Source organism: Silene latifolia, chromosome 3, assembly GCF_048544455.1.
Source record: "Silene latifolia isolate original U9 population chromosome 3, ASM4854445v1, whole genome shotgun sequence".
Taxonomy (NCBI): Eukaryota; Viridiplantae; Streptophyta; class Magnoliopsida; order Caryophyllales; family Caryophyllaceae; genus Silene; species Silene latifolia.
This window is the reverse complement of record NC_133528.1, coordinates 1,945,086-1,964,054: the sequence shown is the minus strand read 5'-3', so window position 1 is coordinate 1,964,054 and position 18,969 is coordinate 1,945,086. Positions and strand designations below refer to the sequence as shown.

Here is an 18,969-nt window from a genome sequence, read left to right as displayed (position 1 = left end):
TCTCCGGAAATAACACAAAAGATTCCTTAGGTCAGATAAAGCGGTCACACAAAATTTGAGAAACAAAAGTGGACATTTGGGGATGCCGGTATGCGATAAACCAGCATTCGTCGAATCATGGTAATCGTGAAATATGGATTAATACTCGTTCTTTGACCTGAAATCAAATTGGTTAACTCCTGAAATGACCTCGGGCACGTGGTGGAAAAACAAGGAGAAAAAGAAACGTGGTCCGTACAACCTCCCAAACAGCTAAAATTATTATGTCATGTCCAATTATTATGTTTTCGAAATAAGTTCCACCTTCTGTCATTGTCCAATTATTATGTTTTCGAAATAAGAATTTAAGTCCAATACCAAGGTTCATGTAGTTTAGATCATAATTAAGCTAACTTATTACTATGTCAATGGTTGAGTCGAATCATCATCGGGTTGAGACAAATTGAATTGTATTGAGTGTTTTGTTGGATAGTCCTCGGTTTGGTTGGTTTTGTTACATTCAAATTTTTGGAGATAAAAACCCGAGAATTAATAACAATCTTGACATTCACGAGTAGTTCACACTTCACACAAATCTTGCTTCAATACAACACTAAAATCTACTACAATTTACATTTTACGGCATATATGACTTGTAAATAAGTATTCCCTATAGGATAATTACGACACCTATGCGTTTAAATTACGATATGAGCTTTAATTACGATTCTACAACCGTGACATGGGAATTGTTTGATTCTGATCTTCAGAACTTTGTATCTGAAACTTCTTTGCAATGGCCCTTAATATCGGCTTTTGAACCTTACCGGTAGAAGTCTTTGGTAGGTCTTTCATAAACACAACCTTCTTCGGTACCATGTAATGTGTAAGGTTGCTCCGACAATGTTTTAGTATGTCTTGCTCGGTCACATTCTTACTTTGCGACTTTTTAACCACAAAAGCGCAAGGGCTTTCTCCCCACCGCGGATGAGGCATAGCCACAACCGCCACCTCGGCCACTTCTGAATGTCGGAAAATCACTCCTTCCAACTCCACACTACTAATATTTTCACCACCAGATATAATTACGTCTTTTAATCTATCCTTTATTTCTACATAACCATCAGGGTGAATAACACCCACGTCACCCGTGTGGAACCACCCGTCTTCAAATGCTATCGATGTTGCTTTCTCGTCTTTGAAGTATCCTTTCATCATACCACTACCGCGAATTACAATTTCACCCCTAGTTTTACCGTCACGTTCAACGCTTTTCTTTGATTCTATGTCCTTGACGTCCATATCCTCCACGGTTAATACACTAATCCCCTGCCTAGCCTTTAACCGTGACTTATCCTCTTGCGGTAAATTATCCCACTTGGTTTGCCACTCACACACTAACGCGGGCCCTGTGGCCTCGGTGAGCCCAAAAGCATGTACCACATTGAACCCAAGCCTCTCCATCTCCTCCAAAAGTGTGGCCGGTGGAGGGGCCCCACCAGTCAGGACTTGAACCCTCGACCTCAGTTCAACATGTTTCGCTTCACGAATCATGTTGAACACAATAGGCGCGCAACACATGTGCGTCACACCGTGTAACGCAATGCCATTATAAATTTCGGATGCAGTCGTCTTACGGATACATACATTGGTCCCACCTCGGGCCGCAACCCCCCAAGTGAAAGTCCACCCATTACAATGAAACATAGGTAATGACCACAAGTACACCGGTTCGGTCCCCATCTCCCAAGCTAGAATCATGCTTAGGGTGCTCAAGTACGCGCCACGGTGACTATAAACGACCCCTTTTGGTGCCGATGTTGTACCCGACGTGTAATTTAACGCGATTGGGTCCCACTCATCGACTATCTTTGTTTCAACAAATTCCGGATTCCCTAACAAAATAAGTTGTTCATAATCCAATTTGTGACTATTCTTAAGGTTTAACGGGTGATAATCAATATTGGACAAAGGGACCGACGATTCATTAACAAAATCGCGTACTCCCGAACCAAGCTCGTTATTATAAGGCGGGTAACCGATTTCATTAATAATAATAACCGAGGGTAGTTTGAAGTTCCTGTTTTTGGCACATTTTGGGTCGTTTTTTATAAGGGTAAACGCGTCACGTGCCTTGGACACGTACTCGTGATCGACAAAAACAATCTTAGCCTCGGAATGGAGGAGAATTGTTTTGATAGAGCTCGCGTCAAGCATGGAGTTGACGGTGTTTAGGATAGCTCCGGCCATGGGTACCGCGAAATGCATCTCGTACATGGCTGGTATGTTAGGTGCTAACACTGATACCTGAAATGAACAAGGCACAAAACTTTAGTATCGTACATACAACAATATAAAACCGTCTTATATTCCTTCTGTTTCAGTCATTTGTTTACTTTTGATTTAAAAACTACTCGCAAGTCACAAATAATATAAAGGGATATTCTCTCGTGTACTACTCAACTTTTTTATTTTCCAAATGTACCCTTTTTTCTTGCAACAAAAAAAAAAAAAAAAAAAAAAAAAAACTTTTACCTTGAGTAACTATTGACTACAAGTTCAAAATACGTTAACTTTTTTTTTCAAATTGACCGTCTTTAAGAGGTCTTCAGTTTGAAAAAAATTCACCGACGTCTCAACTCGTAGTCGGGAATTATGATCGGTCAAAGTTTATTCGTTAAAAAAGTTTTGACCAACCATAACTACCGGTTACGTGTTCAAAAAGCGGTGACTTTTTTTTCAAATTCAAGGCTTTGACGAGATACTTGGTTTGAAAAAAAAAATTACCGTTTTCTGAACTCGTAACAGAGAATTATTTTTGGTCAAAACTTTTTTGTGAAAAACGAAGGGTATACCTTAGAAAACGAAAAAGTTCAGAGGTACATAAGAGAATATCCTTAATATAAAAGATAAACAAATGATTGAAAGAAAGGGAGTAATAAGTTATCGACATTGGACTCACCACATCATTCTTTCCGAGACCAAGGGACACAAGGGACGAAGCGAGACGACGACAACGGACATAGGTTTGAGCCCAAGTGAACCTTGCCTCACCATAGATGATAGAAGTACGATCAGCATAAAACATAGAAGCTCTCTTAAGGAATGTGATTGGAGTTAAAGGAGTGTAGTTTGCATCACACTTGTATAATTTGTCCATTTTTTTTGTTGTTTTACAAAAAAAAAATGTTATAAAGAAAATAAATAATTGTAAGGAAATTAAAGAGAGGAAATTAATTAAGATACTTATTTAGTTGTGGTTTATAGCTAATAAAACTATGTTATATATATAGACTTCTAATTTTCTAAGGATTATGGACTAATGGACTAATGGTCCTTGAATTTGGTTACAAGTCTAAGTCAATATTCAACTTATCAACTTTTGGAATTGACTAATAAGGGAATTCTTCATTTAAGACGAGCATATTTGTATTAAATTTAATACAGGTTAAATATATACGTATATACGTATACGTGATAGATGAGGAAAAAGTAAAATGTGTAAGGAAAAACAAACATTTGTCCTATATGTATGTCCACATGGTATAATATTTGACCAGTTAAAACTAATATATTCGTCTTAAGGAAGACTGGGCGGTCTAATAAAGGAATTTGGTAAATTGCATGGAGAAAGACATGGAAACTACAATAACATTAACATATAATTGTGATATTTGGACACATTACTATTTAGTCATTATCACACATCACATCTTCTTGTTATTTGAATTTTAGTTTTCTTAGTCATAGATTTAATTAACATTGACATTGAAAGAGCTTTGAAATATCATGGAAGGTGTGAAATCTAAGGGTACACTTCTAGATATTTTAATGTTTGAGAGTGGGTTTTCTTTAAGAGTGATTTATCTTAAGATTAGACAATTTTTTAGTAGAAATAATCATTTAAAAATAAAATTTTATAATTAAAATTGTTACTTTTTAAGCAAAAAAAATAAAATAAAATTGATGGTAACATTTTATCAGGAAATATTTCATTTTATCGTAAAATGATGACAATAATTGGTCCGTCTTAATTTAGACAAAAGTGACCCCTCTAAAACAAGAATTTGCGAATGTTTGAATATTTGACCTTGAATCATTAAATCAATTAGATAATCTGAAAATCGCAATGACAGTCGGCATGAGGATCAAACCAGGCTCCGATGTAGTCTCTCACCCACATAATAATTACGTTAACGTAATCAAATGTCTTTGAAATTACCTGACTAAATCGATCAGATCGATTTAGTAATTTATCGTTTTGATTTACTTAATTAGTCTATTAATGTGAAATTAATTGATTTTTTAAGTTCAATTGATAGAAGAAAGAGATTAGAAAGATATTGAGTGAAATTTTAAGAAGGATAAACGTATCCATTTAATTAATCTGTCGACGATTTAAAGTCATTGTCTCGACGATATTTAGTAGCACCGATTTTATACATGCAATTTGTGGTACGTAAAATTGCATTTAGTTTCTTGTTTTGTTAACACTTACACATGTTTTATGTCATGTCTCCAAAAAACCTATAATTTCACATCTTAAGAAGATGAGACGTGCGAATGTGTACAATTTTGGCCTACGTACCTTTCTCTATTTGTATTAGCTAATTACCAACCAATTAGTCTTGCTGAAGACGGGTCGGAGTAAGTGACGGATAATGTCACTCACAAAACGGATACGGGGGACAAGGTGGGGACACCCACATGTGCTTCCCTCTCTCCTCTATTTGGGTCATTTGTGAGGGAAAATGGTATCCGTCACTCCAAAGTGACGGATACGTGCCGTCACAAATGAGATTTTGTGATTACCAAATAAGTGTAATTTGGTAGTTTAGGCTTGAATTTGAATGGTGCTTGGTATAATGCCATTATTGAATAGTGATCATTTTACCTGGACCACTATTAATATCAATTAGTAATAGACTATATTACCAGTTGTATGGTGTAGAATTCGAGTTCTGTACTAAAATTTTCGAGTTTTGTTTTAAAGAATCTGAGCTATACTATAAAGTATTTGAACTCATTCACTTAAACACAAAAAAAATAAACTTTAAAAAAACTCAGAAAAATTACACTAAGCTTAGATAAATGTATAGGGGTTGTACAATACTTATTATACGACTTGAGGTATAGTAATATTTAGAGTAAATTATAAATTACTCCCTCTTAAGTTTCACTTTTCTAAACTTACTCCCTTATATGTTTTTTTTTTTTAAATTATTCCCTTAAGTTGACTTCAGGCCAAAAATTGCTACCATTTTCCAAGTCCGGTGAGTATTTCCGTCTCTTTTTGAATTTTACCTCCATTTCTCTAAATTGATGACAAAAATACCCCTTTGTCAGCCTATGTTACAGTCATCATCGTCCTCCTTTATCCCCCAAGACCCCAACTACCCCACCAGCCGCCATCCCCTCCTTCCTCTCCAACACCCCACCATCCGTCGTGCTCCTTCCTCACGAGAACCCCGCCAACCGCCCTTATCTTCCATCTCGCTCCATTGCGTTTTTTGCCGATAACGACAACCTCCGATAGGCGACGTTGTCGGCGACTCAACCACGCAAAATGTCAACGAAACCAGTTTTGGGCTCTAATTTTGCCAATAAAGTAGCCGGAGATATTATCTTTTTGAATTTTTGCGTCGTTTTTTGTTCATCTAGCTTTTTGGATTTACGCCGACGTACGGTGGGGCTAGTTGAAATAGTTGTCGGTGTGTTAAGTGGGGAAGGGAGCGTGGTGTTGCTTGTCGTCGGCAAATTCAGATGAGAATGGTGGCGCGTGTGGTGTGGCATTGTCGTACATCAGGTAGTGTGGGAAGGAGGTCGTTGTGGCAACGGTGGTGCGGTGGTGGAGGTTGTGCGGTGGCCGGTGGCAGAAAGGTGGATCTAAGAGATGAGGAAGAAGATAGGAAGAAAGTGATTTTTTTGAAGGGCAATTTCGTCCATTTTCTTATTTTTTCACCTGAGAACTAGCTTTGGTAGTAACTTTTGGCCTGAGGTCAACTTAAGGGAGTAATTTTAAAAAAAAAAACATATAAGGGAGTAAGTTTAGAAAAGTGGAACTTAAAAGGGAGTAATTTATAATTTACTCTAATATTTATCAAACTCCACCACTGATTTGATGGTTTAAAATATTTAATTTGTCTTAACCAAGTACTCCCTCCATTCAACTCCACTTTACAAGTATTCCATTTCCGTCCATTCAACTCCACTTTACAGGTTTCCTTATTTGGACAAAAAAAAGACAATTCTACCCTAATTAAAACTACCTATTTACAAAAAGTGCCATTGTTACCCCACCTTAATCTACCATAAAAACCCACCCTAAACTAATTACCAACCCAATTATTTCCCCTAACCCAACCCAACCCACTAATCTTTCCCTCCAAAAAATTCCCTTGGCCCACTAGAAATTGTAACCCAACACTCCAAATCCATTCAAATCCGTCTGGTTCATCCCCTCAACCAACCCAATTCAATGCTCTCATTCTAGATCTTTCCTTCAAACCCTAAATGCTCTCATTCACCTACTCTCCTCATTTGCCTCCTCATTCCGCCTCCTCATTACACTGCCTCTCTATTTCTCTCTCTAAAATCCGAAAATTGTTCTCTGTAAACCCTAAAAAATTTCCTTCATCCGCCTCTTTTCTTATCATCTCCTTCATTCTTGCCTTTGTTTTTCACAATCTTACAACACAACATCATTTTACCTTTACAAATAATGAGTAAATCACATGTCAACTGTGATGAATCTTGTTTTCAATGTTTAATTCAAAGATATAAAGATGGGTATGAGGAAGATGAAGATGAACCACAAGAATCAGAACCCGATTCCCCTCCTATGCACATGTTTGTTCCTGACACATTAGATCCGGACGATTTAGGAACTCAAGTTGAAGAAACACAGTTTGATGATCTAGAAGTTCGTAAATCGTCCGGATCGATGTTAACCCGGTTGAAGTGCACCGCAATCACCAAGTTCGATTAAATTCGATCAATATGTTGCCAGGTTCGTTGCAAAACAAAAGGAGAAGATGGAAATTGAGGCTAATCGTAGATTGGCGATGAATTTGGGTGAAAAAGTTGAACCGGAACCGGAACCGGAACCTGAGACACCAAGTTCTCTAAGAATGAAAGCGTATGTGGAGAGGGTCCATGCAAGACTTCATAAATCGTCTACATAGGAAGGTCCATTTCTTATTCTCACAATCTATTTTTTTTTTTTTTTTTTTTTTTTTGAGGTTCATGCATGTTCTCGTTTTTTGGTCTTTGGGATTTCTTTTTTGTTAGGTTTAGCGATTGGTTTTCGGTGATTGTACATTTATGATAATTTGTTCCGCTTTTTTATCTTTGATATTTTTGGTTGAGTTGCTTTTTTATTCTCGTCTGTTGGTGATTGTACATTTATGATATTTCTGGGATTTGCTGCCGTCATCAAGTTTTTTTTTTTGTTTTTTTTAGGTTCATGCATGTTCTCGTCTTTTTTTTTTTGAGGTTCCTGCATGTTCTCGTCTGTTGGTGCATGTACATATTCTGATAATTTGTTCAATGCTTTTTGATGCTGATATTTCTGGGATTTGTTCAATGCTGATAATTTTGTCAAAAAGTTCCATTCGATAATTTGTTCAATCGATAATTTTGCCATAAAGTTCAATTCGATAATTTGTTCAATGCCGATAATTGTCATAAAGTTCAATTCGATAATTGGTCCTTTAAACCGATAACTTCACCGTAAATTGTTTGTTCAAAGTATGTAAATGAATATCTGTTGCCTTTCTTTGGTATTTGCTCAATGATGATTCTACCTTAATGGTTTGAGAGCAATATCTGAACTTTGAATTGAACTAATTTTAGGTAATTGGCCATTTAATTGAAGTAGTTTTGCCACCACATGGTCTACCAATGTTAAGCGTGTGTGTACTGTTCCATTATAGTTGCGGTAATCATGTGAACTGAAGTGTGTTTGACAACTCCATGATTACATTAGCATCAAATGTTTGAGAGTTGTGTTGGTTTTTGCTTAATGGACATAGTGTGGTCTACCTTCATTGGGTGTGTGTGTAGGAGGCATTACTACTTTGATGAACTCTTAAAGCCACCACATGGTTAACAATTGAATTGGTGTGTGCTAACTACTACGAGTAAACAATTGCGATGAACGAGTTAGTATGGTATACCTTCATTTTGTTTCGTGTAGGAAGGCTTAAGAGTTCACACAACTCAATGATGAGGCCAAATTAGGCACGAGAGTTGTTGTAAATTTGATTTTTATTTAAACTAAAATGAATTATAAACATCCCACCTTGAATTAAACGATAACATTAAATCGAATCGATAACATTGCCAATGAACCGAGCTTCATACATTGTTGTGCATTACAAAGTTCTAAGTTTGGTTAGAAGTTAAACATTTCTTACCATTGAAATGTTTATTCTCTAAACAAATCACAAAAGAGTAGTCATCATTATTCAAGACTTACACTTTCTAAATTAGTGGTTTGCTCCAACATTGTAACCTAATTCTGTCATCAAGTACTCTAAACCTTGATTTGACCTAGTCCTTGTAAATACCCAATGCTTTCCCTCACCAAGTCTTCATTGACCTCCAAATTTCTTGGTAATATGCCAAGGGCGACAAGATGATCCTTTGACATATGGGGGATTGCAAAGTTATTATGACCAGTAGCTTTCAAAATTTCAATCATAACACATTGTAGTGTGAGGAAAACTTTGTTGAGTTTGTATGCATCATAATCAACAAATGCTTGCATAACTGAATTGACTAGTTCGTCAACTGACTTGGATGCTTGACTTGCTTGTAACGATTTGTAATGCCCTAAAAAAACCAAGGTCATTAACATTTAAATCTGGTGAATTTGGTGGTTGAAAAACTAACTCAATGTTGAACCCATCCGTGTTTGCAATGACCATAAATTCGGGTCATTGTTCTTTATATGAGGCCTAGCATTATCTTGTTGTATGAATATATGCTTACTTGCTCCTTCTGGCCATTTACTCTTGATTCTTTGGAATCACTTGTTCAATTATGCATTGCCTTGTCACTTGTTTTGTGATTGAGTCAATTGGCTTTGTCTCCAATGTACCCCTTGGTCTATTTCTACTTGATCTTCTCTTGGTTGTTGTTTAGTGAAAGGAAACATGCCAATTTTTCCATCAAATAGTAACTCACCGTTTTCGAATAAATTGGCCTACTAACCGCACACATAAACATGACTTTTGTGATAAACCTCTTTGATTGACAACTTCTATGTGGCAATTCTTCCCCTTCAACCACATAAAACTTGTGACCATCATAACTAATGTAAAACCACTTCTCATCCATGTGTATTACATTGCTCATTTCTGCAAATTTGATCTTTGTCATTGGTATTGCATTTAAATCTATAAAATCTTGCACAACTTGTTCAACTAGTAAGCACTTCAAAGCATGCTTCATTCTATGAACCTTGTTTGCATCAGTGAGTTGAGGATGTAGTGGGCTTGTGTGTGGTTTCAATAAACCTTCACAAACCCATGAGTGGACTGTTCCCACCTTTGAAACTCAGTGTTTTTTGAGACCCTTTCCATGGTGTCTCTTTTTTCCCATTCTAATGATTTTATGAGCTCTAGGTCAGGTAGTATACGCTTCCTATTCTTGTTCCTAATTCTTTTGCTTTTTACATCTAACTTTTGACCAACTATTCTTGGTGTTTTAGCAAGCTTCCATATATCAGAAATTGTTCTTTCCTTGACTCCAAACCTGACAGCTGCTGCCTTGAATGCACCATGAGACAGTTTTCCTTCTTCTGACTGCTGGAGCAAGTAAATCGCCACTTCTTCCCTACCATCTTCTGAAAGACACTTGCCTGGCATTGTAATTCTGATGTAATGTTGTTTTTTTTTTACTGAACTGTAATTTGGGACTGAATCTGTAATTTTTGGACTGAAACCGTAGTTTTGACCGAAATCGTAAGTTTGGTTGTGTAAATCTGTAAAATTTTTTAGAGGAAAGAAACTGTAATTTTATTTAGAGGAAGTGTGTAATAATGTAGGCTTAACTCAGGTTATGTAAAGGAGCAACTCAAGTTGCTGATTTGATGGGTTTTGGAGGGAAATGTTAGAATATTTGAAGTTCCCTCACATTTGATGGGGAAATGTAATCAGAAGTACAAGTTGGAGGGAGTTTTAACCCACTAATGATATGCTTAATCTTACTTGATTTCTTCCCTAATAAAGCAGAATTACTATGTTGAATGGTACTTTTATCATTGTTTATTAGCACCCTTAATATCCGTGCAAAAGGCAATGTTGCAAAGTGGAGTTGAATGGAGGGAGTACTAACTATTTCCATTTTTAATGATTTTAAATATCTAACTTGTCTTAACGAGCACCAACTATTTTCATGTTTGATATTTAAAAATATCTAATTTGTCTTAACCAAGCATTGATTATGAATTATGTAACCAAAGAGAAAAATATTTGATGCAGTGGCGGAGTCTAAATTCAAATTTTGGACGGGCGAAAATTTTAGAGAAGGAATGGTTAATGATATAAGGTACACTTAATTTTCTTTTTTTACAAAACTCTCATTCAATGGGCCACTGCTAACCCCCCTAGCTCCACCTGTGATTTGACACAAATTCTTATTTCAGACCGTCATATCCGTCTAAAATGGTCAGACGGTAACCATTTCCTCTCACAAAAAACCCATTTAGGGTGTGAGTGGGAAAGCACATGGGGGTGTCCCACCACCCATGTGCTTCTCACCTGTGAGAGGTCTTATTGCGGTCTGAAATAAGGCGGTCTGAAACAAGACGGACTAGTGATTTGATGGTTTAAAATATTCAATTTGTCTTAACTAAGCACCAACTATTTCCATTTTTGATGCTTTACAACATCTAATTTGTCTAAAATAGCACCAACTATTTCCATGTTTGAAGTTTTAAAATATCAAATTTGTCTTAACTAAACACTAACTATGCATTATGTAACAAAAAAATTTATTTGATGGTTTAAAATATCTAGTTTGTCTTAACAAATTTCTCATGTAATTTTATTTCAATCATTCAATGCTTTTTGTTACATGCAAATATATATTAGTGAATTATGTTAATTTCCAATTAGGCACAATTTTCTGGCACAAATTTGTGTATGTTACCATGTAACACAGGGAGGAAAGTGTCCATCATTGTACGTTTGTTTGGTAAATCATTCAAAGATAGATGCTTCCTCGGTCCCGGTCAATTGTTGTCATTTCGTTTTGGCACAAAGAACAAGAAAAGTGGGGGGGAAGGCCAATTACTAAATAATAAGTGGACCAAATAAAGTGTGAATGATCAAATTGCTCATTAAATTCATTCTTAAAATAAAAAGAATAACAATTGACTGAAACACTCCAAAATGGAATACGATAACAAATGACTGGGACAGAGGTAGTAACATATTCAACTTGGTGACATTGAAAGTCAATTTACAAATATCAACTAGCTTAGTTGGTAAAATCATGAGTGGTGCTCATGACCCTCCCGTCAGCATCAAAAATCACCCCTGTATCTCCCCAGTTAATAGATTCTACAACCAGCTGTATGCTCTAGAACCCGAGCTATATAATAAAGTTTTCGAGTTTTGTTTTAAAGAAGTCGAGTTATACCATAAAATTTTTGAACTCACTCACTCAAACATAAAAAAAATTAACTTTAAGAAAGCTAAAAAAAATTACACATAAGCTCGATAAGATATAAACTTGGTTGTATGATTCTATTACCACTGGAGGTATAATGATATTTGTGGTATCTCCCTTTCGAGCAAAAAAAAAATACCATGGTTGTTAACCAAGAAAAAGAAGAGACGGAAAAGTACTCGCCGAGGGAGGGATGTTCTCCCTGAGATGATCGATATCAAGGGCTTGCTTAGAGTCGCTTTTTTTTCTAAATGATCGTAGGTTCGAATAATAAGATCCTAGAATTTGTATTATCTTACCCATGGTCGACACTCGACACTTAGACGTTGACACTCGAGTGTTGGACTGTTAGTACTAATACTATGAACAGTTGTTTATGATTTCAATGCTACAAATAGATACATATATATAACCTCTTAGTAATCAAACGGCTTAGCGATACAAAGTTTTTTTTGTTCTTTTTAAGGGAGGCGAAGATCAAATAGGATAAAAGAAAAACCTACTTCAGGTGTCCTGCCGCACTTCTGTTCCACGAAAGGTAGGACGGATCTCCGATAGCCCTGCACATCAGTAAGCAGTTGACTGTAAGGAGCGAAAATTATATATTGTAAACTCTCTTATAATTAAAATCAGTAGACATCAAACCTAGATGCTTCGACATTTCACATTGGTTGTGAGTCGCGTGTTGCAACTCTCACTCCCATGCAACACGACACTTTGACACTTAAATTAGAGTCAAAAGTCAGAACACATGAAAACTCCAATATACGTCATTGCCGGCCAGTGGCGGAGCCAGGATTTATAGTTAGGGCTGGCGAAAAAATTCAGCGGGGGCGAACAAATAATAACATAACGGAAACTTGAAAAAAATTCGGAAATTTTAACCAAAACTTGCGAATTTTTTCTTGGCCAGCGGGGGCGAGCGCCCCCTGCTAGCCCCCAACCCCCTAAATCCGCCACTGTTGCCGGCTCATCACACATACTTCTCAGCATTTGTAAAATAAAATCGGGTGGAAAAATTGGACCGAGGTCATTCAAAAAATAAAAAAAGATTACGACAACTGAATCACTGACCTTGGCTTGAGAATGTACACCAGTATGAATCCTAGTGCCAAGAACAAAGATATCCCGCCAACTGTGAGATATCCAACTCCAAGAAAATCGTTTTTTCCACCAATCCAACTTGTCGTAGAAAGGACTAGTGTCTTCTTACCCCCAAAACTGTAGGTGTTGTAATTATTCTGGACAACAACTGAGACAACCTGATTCGCGTCAAGATCCTCCTCTATCTTCCCATACAGCTTCCTAAATTTTGACAATGCGGCTGTCCGCATCCACACTATGAGATCCTCTTGCTCGCTAAGCTGCAAGATAAACCATGAAAGAAAGGTGAAAACTTGACAGTAGCGCAGAAACATAAAAGACGTGATACAAAGATGATCCCATTATATTACAGAACTTTTAGATGCCGTTACATTAGTTCCTTTTATATAACGCGTAATAGAAAAAATGCTGATAATTCAGCCACATCAACAAATATTAAAGAATATTGTCATTCCTTTTACCGATTCCACGACTTTTACTCTACAACATTATTTTTGTAGGAAGTGTTGAAAAACGTACTCCGTACAAAAAAATGGTATTACCACAACCGTGACATTTACCCCATTTAAACCACAATGACAGAATAAGTTAATAGAAAAATTCTTGTGTCCTTCGGGAGGACCGTCCTCCTTACACCTAAAGGCAATCCACCAAATGAAATATTATAAAGGCTTATGTGTAAGGAGTATGGTCCTCCCGAGGGACACATGTAAGTTATATGTATGGTTAAGAGTGAAGATGAAAATTGACATTACAGGGATGCTGGAATTGAGTTTGCCACCCCCAATAAGTCCTTGACTCTGGAAATTCTTAGGATATACATCAGATCCAAACTTATGTTTCCGATCACTCTCCCACGCTATACCCTTCTTGTTGACTCCAAGTGACTTTGAATCAACGGAAAACTGATAGGTATCATTGAATAAACTCCATGCTATGAGACCACACGGAACTATTGGAGCTTTGTCTTTGTCAGTCCCTGCAGTTTCTTCTGGTTCACAGTTTGTAGTGGACTGCTCGTGAGCCTTGCTTCGCAACTGTTTGTCATTTCTGCTTTTCACATATCTGAAACAAAAATAACAATTAAATTACATGAGTGTATATAACAAAATTGCTCATGAGCTCGCTCATGTTCGGCCTTGGTCGTATGGTAGACGGGATTGGTCTACTACACTCCCCCTAGGCATTGACGCTGTTGTTATGTCCGATTTAGTAATGCAATAAACCAACTTTGGGTTTTCTTTCCAAAAAAAAAAAAAAAATATGAGCTTCCATCTATTTAGATAGTTAACTACTCAGAACTCTTCAGAATGTAGTCTTTAAAACAGTGAAACAGCTTCATAAACATATCAAAAAGAGAAGAGGTTGACGATTCAAACGTAATTCTAAAGCTGAAATTGTTATTTTATAAGAGAATATGACCCATGTAATATTTACTGTGATTGCTATTTCACTGGAAAAGAATTTTCAAAAGACCAACAACAGTAACCGGTGAGAGACTTAGCATGTATATTCTTCCTTCATCCACCCGAGAAATCATTTGGAATACATCAAGATGATGTTTCCTTCATATTAATTCACTATACAGTTCATGCTTACTACACAGTGAAAAACCAGTTGATCCGTGCAATCCCAAAGCGATTTTCATTATAGGTCATCTCGAAATAGCCTTTCTGTTTTTAACACATAGGTAAGGTTGCGTTTACCAACCCCTTACCTCACTATACTATAGAAACCTTTAAATCTTTGAGGCACTAGTGTAACTAAACTTCCCCGACGTTTGCTTCATCACATATATTGGAGGAAAAAAGGAAGCTACTTGTTCACATTTCCAGTTTTCCACAAACAAAAACAATATTTATTCACCTTTTAATCTGCATGGCAGTGATCAGAAACTATTTCATGTTTAACAAATTAGTTACTGCTCCTATCAATTATTTCAAACTTTTAACCTTCCGAACACCAAGAGCGCTCGGAACTCTGAAGTCAGACAAGTCACAGACAAGTGATGCTACTACTCCTATAGATAAGCACAAAAACTAATTGATATTCCTATCCTTCTTGCTTAGCTTACTTACCGACGATGATTTTGATAGAAGTTATCAAGCTGATAATATACATAAACCGGATGCTTCATTTGCTTTGGAACCTGAAAATGTCTACATTATTATCAGTAACGGTTTTAAACAAGTGAATGGAGTAAAAGCATAAAAACAAACGTCCTTTATTCTAGTTTATACGTACTATACATCAACAAGTTACATTTGTTTTATAGGTTGTCCATTATTGATAATTAAAATCGTCTTTTGAATAAAGTGCATTGCATAAGTATGATCCTGAAAAATGAAAATATGAAATTTATTTCTTGTCAGACTTCATAGAAATAATTTCAAGACTTTATTTTTATTTTATATACCATAACATGATTTTGGGAATACTAAATGTATATTTCAAAAATTTGAAATGCAGTCAAATTTTCAAAAATTTAATGCAATAGTAAGTGGAATCGGCTAACACAGCGGAATCGGCTAACAAAACAAAATTTGAGTTGTTTGAACACCTTTTATTTCTTGTGCTACAAAGTCCAAACAATAACCTTCTCCAAAACTTAGTAACACAGGAAACTGATAACTCCCGCGAACATAAGATAGAACAAGAATTCTGAATTAGTGAGGCATGGTAGTAGGTACAATCATTCTGATCAAGAAATGAGACTTACAGTCATATTTATTGAGCAAGTTTTGTCAACGTCGACACTCTGGATATATCCAATCATATCTTTCTTATAAGGTGGGGGAACACAGTCTTCATGGTAATCGCGGACAACCTCGACAACCTACGCATCAGAAAAAGTTCATTATCATGCAGCATAATATTTTATTAGTCTGATTTCGAAAACATACTCTTAGAAGACTTTTAAGTAATTTACACGCTCTGATGCAGACAACGAAATCAGGCCAAGAGGAATGAAGACAATTCCAACAGCAACAAACACCGTAATAACCTGATAAAACGGAAACAGATTATGTTATTACTGATAAAATGTAACTTTTGGATTTGAGACATGTTGTCTAACGGAAAGAATCAGAAAAATAAAAGAGAAATAATTAGACGGATCAGTAATACTATACCCATGCTGGTGTCAAAATTGGTTTGCAAGCAGGAAGCTCTTGCTGGGTGAACCTAGAATCTGCAGCAAAGAGATTAAAATTATCAGACTCTATCTTCAGCAACTAAACAAATATTCCTACCCAGCCACAGTTCAGAATATCATTTCACAATATGATACACATAGTACAGAAAATAAGACTCAAACAAGTAACAATTGTAGAAGTGAAAGCTACAAACCAGCAAAAACTACTTACAAAAGACGGTGATATGTACTCCTTCTGTTTCGGAAATACCTTTGGTATTTGATACCATATGAGTTTAGAAGTCGTATAGAAATATTGATACTCAAATTTTTGTTATTTTTGTTATTTTTCCGCACCTTAAATAACAATATACTCTCTCTGTATTGAGATTTCTAATGACTAATCATATAAATACGAAAGTGGAAGGTATTTCTGAAACCGAGGTATCTCTTCCATCTCGTGAAATTTTTTTTTTTTCTTAGGTTAAGCGCATGAATAGATATTAGCTAGTGACTCGGCATAAGAAATGCAAAGATTCACTTATTTTAGAGAAGCAAACACACTTGATACTCCCATTCAGAAACATAACATGAAAAAAGCTTATGCAGAACCCTGACCAGGACACACGGGTAAGATGGAATAAAACAACGCTAACGTGTTTGCGTTTCTTATGTTGCAAAGTAGCAATTCTCTAAACTTAGGTCCATGCGGAAGTGGAAGTCGAAGCTACCCACTAATGGAGACGAAGGTGCAAGCACGATGCATGATGGCACATATAATGTTACACAATTCCTAATTATGGTATCACATATAGGCCGCTACACCACTCCACGATCGAGTAATATAAGCTCTTAGGCTATGTCTGATACAAGTAATTACCATGTAAATGTAATGGAATCACAGGTCGAGGAGTTTAATTGATTACATCACTTGATTAATAAAAAAGTTTCCAACTTCAACCAACACCATTGCATGAAATTCGATTGCACTCCCCAACATATCATACTTCTCTTATTTCCGCATTTTCACCTTCATCTCCTATATATGGGATCACACTGAATTGCATTTGAGAGGACACCGACCAAACATGACCTTAAAGAATCGACTAACATCACAGATGAATCCAATTCTATCCCTAATTCCACTCATTACCTAATCCCACCTACTATTACCACGTCATTGTACGCAAATACAATAATCACCACCACCAACAACAACAACATCAGAGCCTTAATCCCAAAATGATTTGGGGTCGGCTGACATGAATCATCCTTTAGAACCGTCCATGGGTAAACGCCCACCTCAAAAATGCGAACAAAAAAATCATTCTACAGAAGGGTCATTGCGATTATTTACGGCCAAAGACATGGCCACGACATCAGTACATCACATACAGTGGCGAATACAGCACTGGCAACTGCCACCCACCGCGAAAAAATACAACAAAGGCATATACAAATTAAAAAACTTTAAAATTGTTCCGATTTCTTTTGGTCCCACATGAAACTAATTTCTGGATCCGCTACTGAGTAAGTAGCTCTATACTTGACAGTGATTGACACCTCCCTAAACCCTACTATCACTACTCCCTCGTATCAAGATATTATTAAAAAAGAATATATCGGCTAGCTTAAATGGTAAAGTTGCTCGAGTCGCTTAAAGCCAATGCTTAAACTTCTACCCACTTTAACTAAAAGGGTTTCGTAACCCGACCCAATGACTCAAAATTCCAAAATTTCCCCCATAATCCTACTTATAAAATCCAATCTTTATCAATCAAAATTCAAAAGTAAAATAATTCCCTTTTTTATAATCCTAAAAACCCAGAAACTATAAAAAAAAAAATCAAATTCATGTCTTCACAATGCAATTGTATATCACCATAACAAGAAATCAACATGCAATTTGTAATACATATCAAACAATTTAAATAAACATAACCCAGAACATTCAACCAGCATTAATATAATAATTAAATTAAATTAAATTAAATAAAGAAATGCAAGAAAGATTAAAAATTGTTAAAAGAATAAACGTACATTTGGGCTTTTTAGAGGGTTTTTTGGATGATGATCCCATTTTCTGTTGATCTATCTGACAATTTCGTGAAGAAAGAGAAAATTAAATGGGCAAAATTAAAGGAATGCAAGAAAATTAAAATGCGTTAGAAAAGAAATTCCACCTCAACACCAATATGTGTCTCGTAAAGCGGTTTTACATTAATATTACGTAAAGTAGGGATGTCAATTTCACCCGCATCCATCAAAACCCGATCCACCCGATCCTAAAAGATGGATGAAAACCCGATTTAAATGGATGGTGGATGGATGACGGATGAAACGGATGTGGATGACGGATGGGTTGGATGAAGAAATTCCACCCGCCATCCACCCGCCATCCATCCATCACCCGATTTTATTATTTTTTATTTAATTTTTATTACATATAACACATTATTAAGATATAAAATATTTAAATTTTCATTTTTTTCTACTCTCAATATAAATATTTTGTAAGCCTACCCACTAGAAAGTTAAACTAAATTAATTATCTAACTTTATTTTTGTAGAGAAAAAAAAATCATCATTTTTTTAAACTTGAAATTATAAATGCACAACACCCGTTTATCACCCGATCCACCCGTTTCATCCATGGATGATGGATGGATGGATGACGGATGATATGTTTCACGGATGACGGACGGGTTGGATGAGATTTTAAAAAGACGGATGGATGACGGATGAGGCTTCACCCGACCCGAACCCGATCCATTGACATCCCTAACGTAAAGTGGCTCCATTTTACAAACTTATATACGTGTATAAGACCGTCTTATAAAAAAATTTGCGTCCCGACAAATAGGGAAGAAAATTCAGAAGGGTGACTCACAGATTAATGTTTAAGGGGACGAAGAGTGCAGTGTGGGCACTGGAGTGTCTGGAATGCCAAGAAACATGAGTAATGTTGCAAGTTTAGTGGGTTATAAGTGGGACGGTTCTTGACCCTAAATTTGTTGGCGGTTTTGGATTCGGTTTAGGATTTATGGATTATGATCTGAAAAATGGGTGCATTT

At 36.2% G+C, this 18,969-nt stretch overlaps 2 protein-coding genes across 3 annotated transcripts; both read right to left on the bottom strand.

The window, feature by feature from the left end:
• Positions 1-528: 528 nt before the first annotated feature.
• LOC141646691 (trans-cinnamate:CoA ligase, peroxisomal-like) lies at positions 529-3,216 on the bottom strand. Its single transcript, XM_074454595.1, has 2 exons — positions 2,942-3,216; positions 529-2,286 (listed from the first exon to the last, which is right to left on the bottom strand). The coding sequence occupies exons 1-2, from the start codon at positions 3,137-3,139 to the stop codon at positions 709-711; spliced, it is 1,776 nt and encodes a 591-aa protein (XP_074310696.1). The 5' UTR covers positions 3,140-3,216; the 3' UTR covers positions 529-708.
• An 8,782-nt stretch (positions 3,217-11,998) lies between these two features.
• Positions 11,999-18,859, bottom strand: LOC141646677 (ALA-interacting subunit 5-like). Of its 2 annotated transcripts, none has more exons than XM_074454576.1 (9): positions 18,786-18,859; positions 17,936-17,990; positions 15,894-15,952; positions 15,692-15,766; positions 15,482-15,598; positions 14,841-14,911; positions 13,518-13,827; positions 12,733-13,022; positions 11,999-12,218 (listed from the first exon to the last, which is right to left on the bottom strand). In XM_074454576.1, the coding sequence occupies exons 2-9, from the start codon at positions 17,973-17,975 to the stop codon at positions 12,158-12,160; spliced, it is 1,023 nt and encodes a 340-aa protein (XP_074310677.1). In that variant the 5' UTR covers positions 17,976-17,990; positions 18,786-18,859; the 3' UTR covers positions 11,999-12,157. The 2 variants fall into 2 exon arrangements, with proteins under 2 accessions (XP_074310677.1, XP_074310676.1); XM_074454575.1 differs by lacking the exon at positions 18,786-18,859 and adding an exon at positions 18,079-18,174.
• Between the last annotated feature and the right edge of the window lie 110 nt (positions 18,860-18,969).

Excerpts from the sequence above, each read along its gene's own strand:
- LOC141646691 (XM_074454595.1), bottom strand. The coding sequence starts at position 3,139 with ATGGACAAATTATACAAGTGTGATGCAAACTACACTCCTTTAACTCCA. Across the intron at positions 2,287-2,941 it reads GTCTCGGAAAGAATGATGTG|GTATCAGTGTTAGCACCTAA; the intron begins GTGAGTCCAATG and ends TGTTCATTTCAG.
- LOC141646677 (XM_074454575.1), bottom strand. The coding sequence starts at position 18,159 with ATGGATGCGGGTGAAATTGACATCCCTACTTTACGTAATATTAATGTA. Across the intron at positions 15,767-15,893 it reads CAATTTTGACACCAGCATGG|GTTATTACGGTGTTTGTTGC; the intron begins GTATAGTATTAC and ends CCGTTTTATCAG. Across the intron at positions 13,023-13,517 it reads AACTCAATTCCAGCATCCCT|CTTAGCGAGCAAGAGGATCT; the intron begins GTAATGTCAATT and ends TTTATCTTGCAG.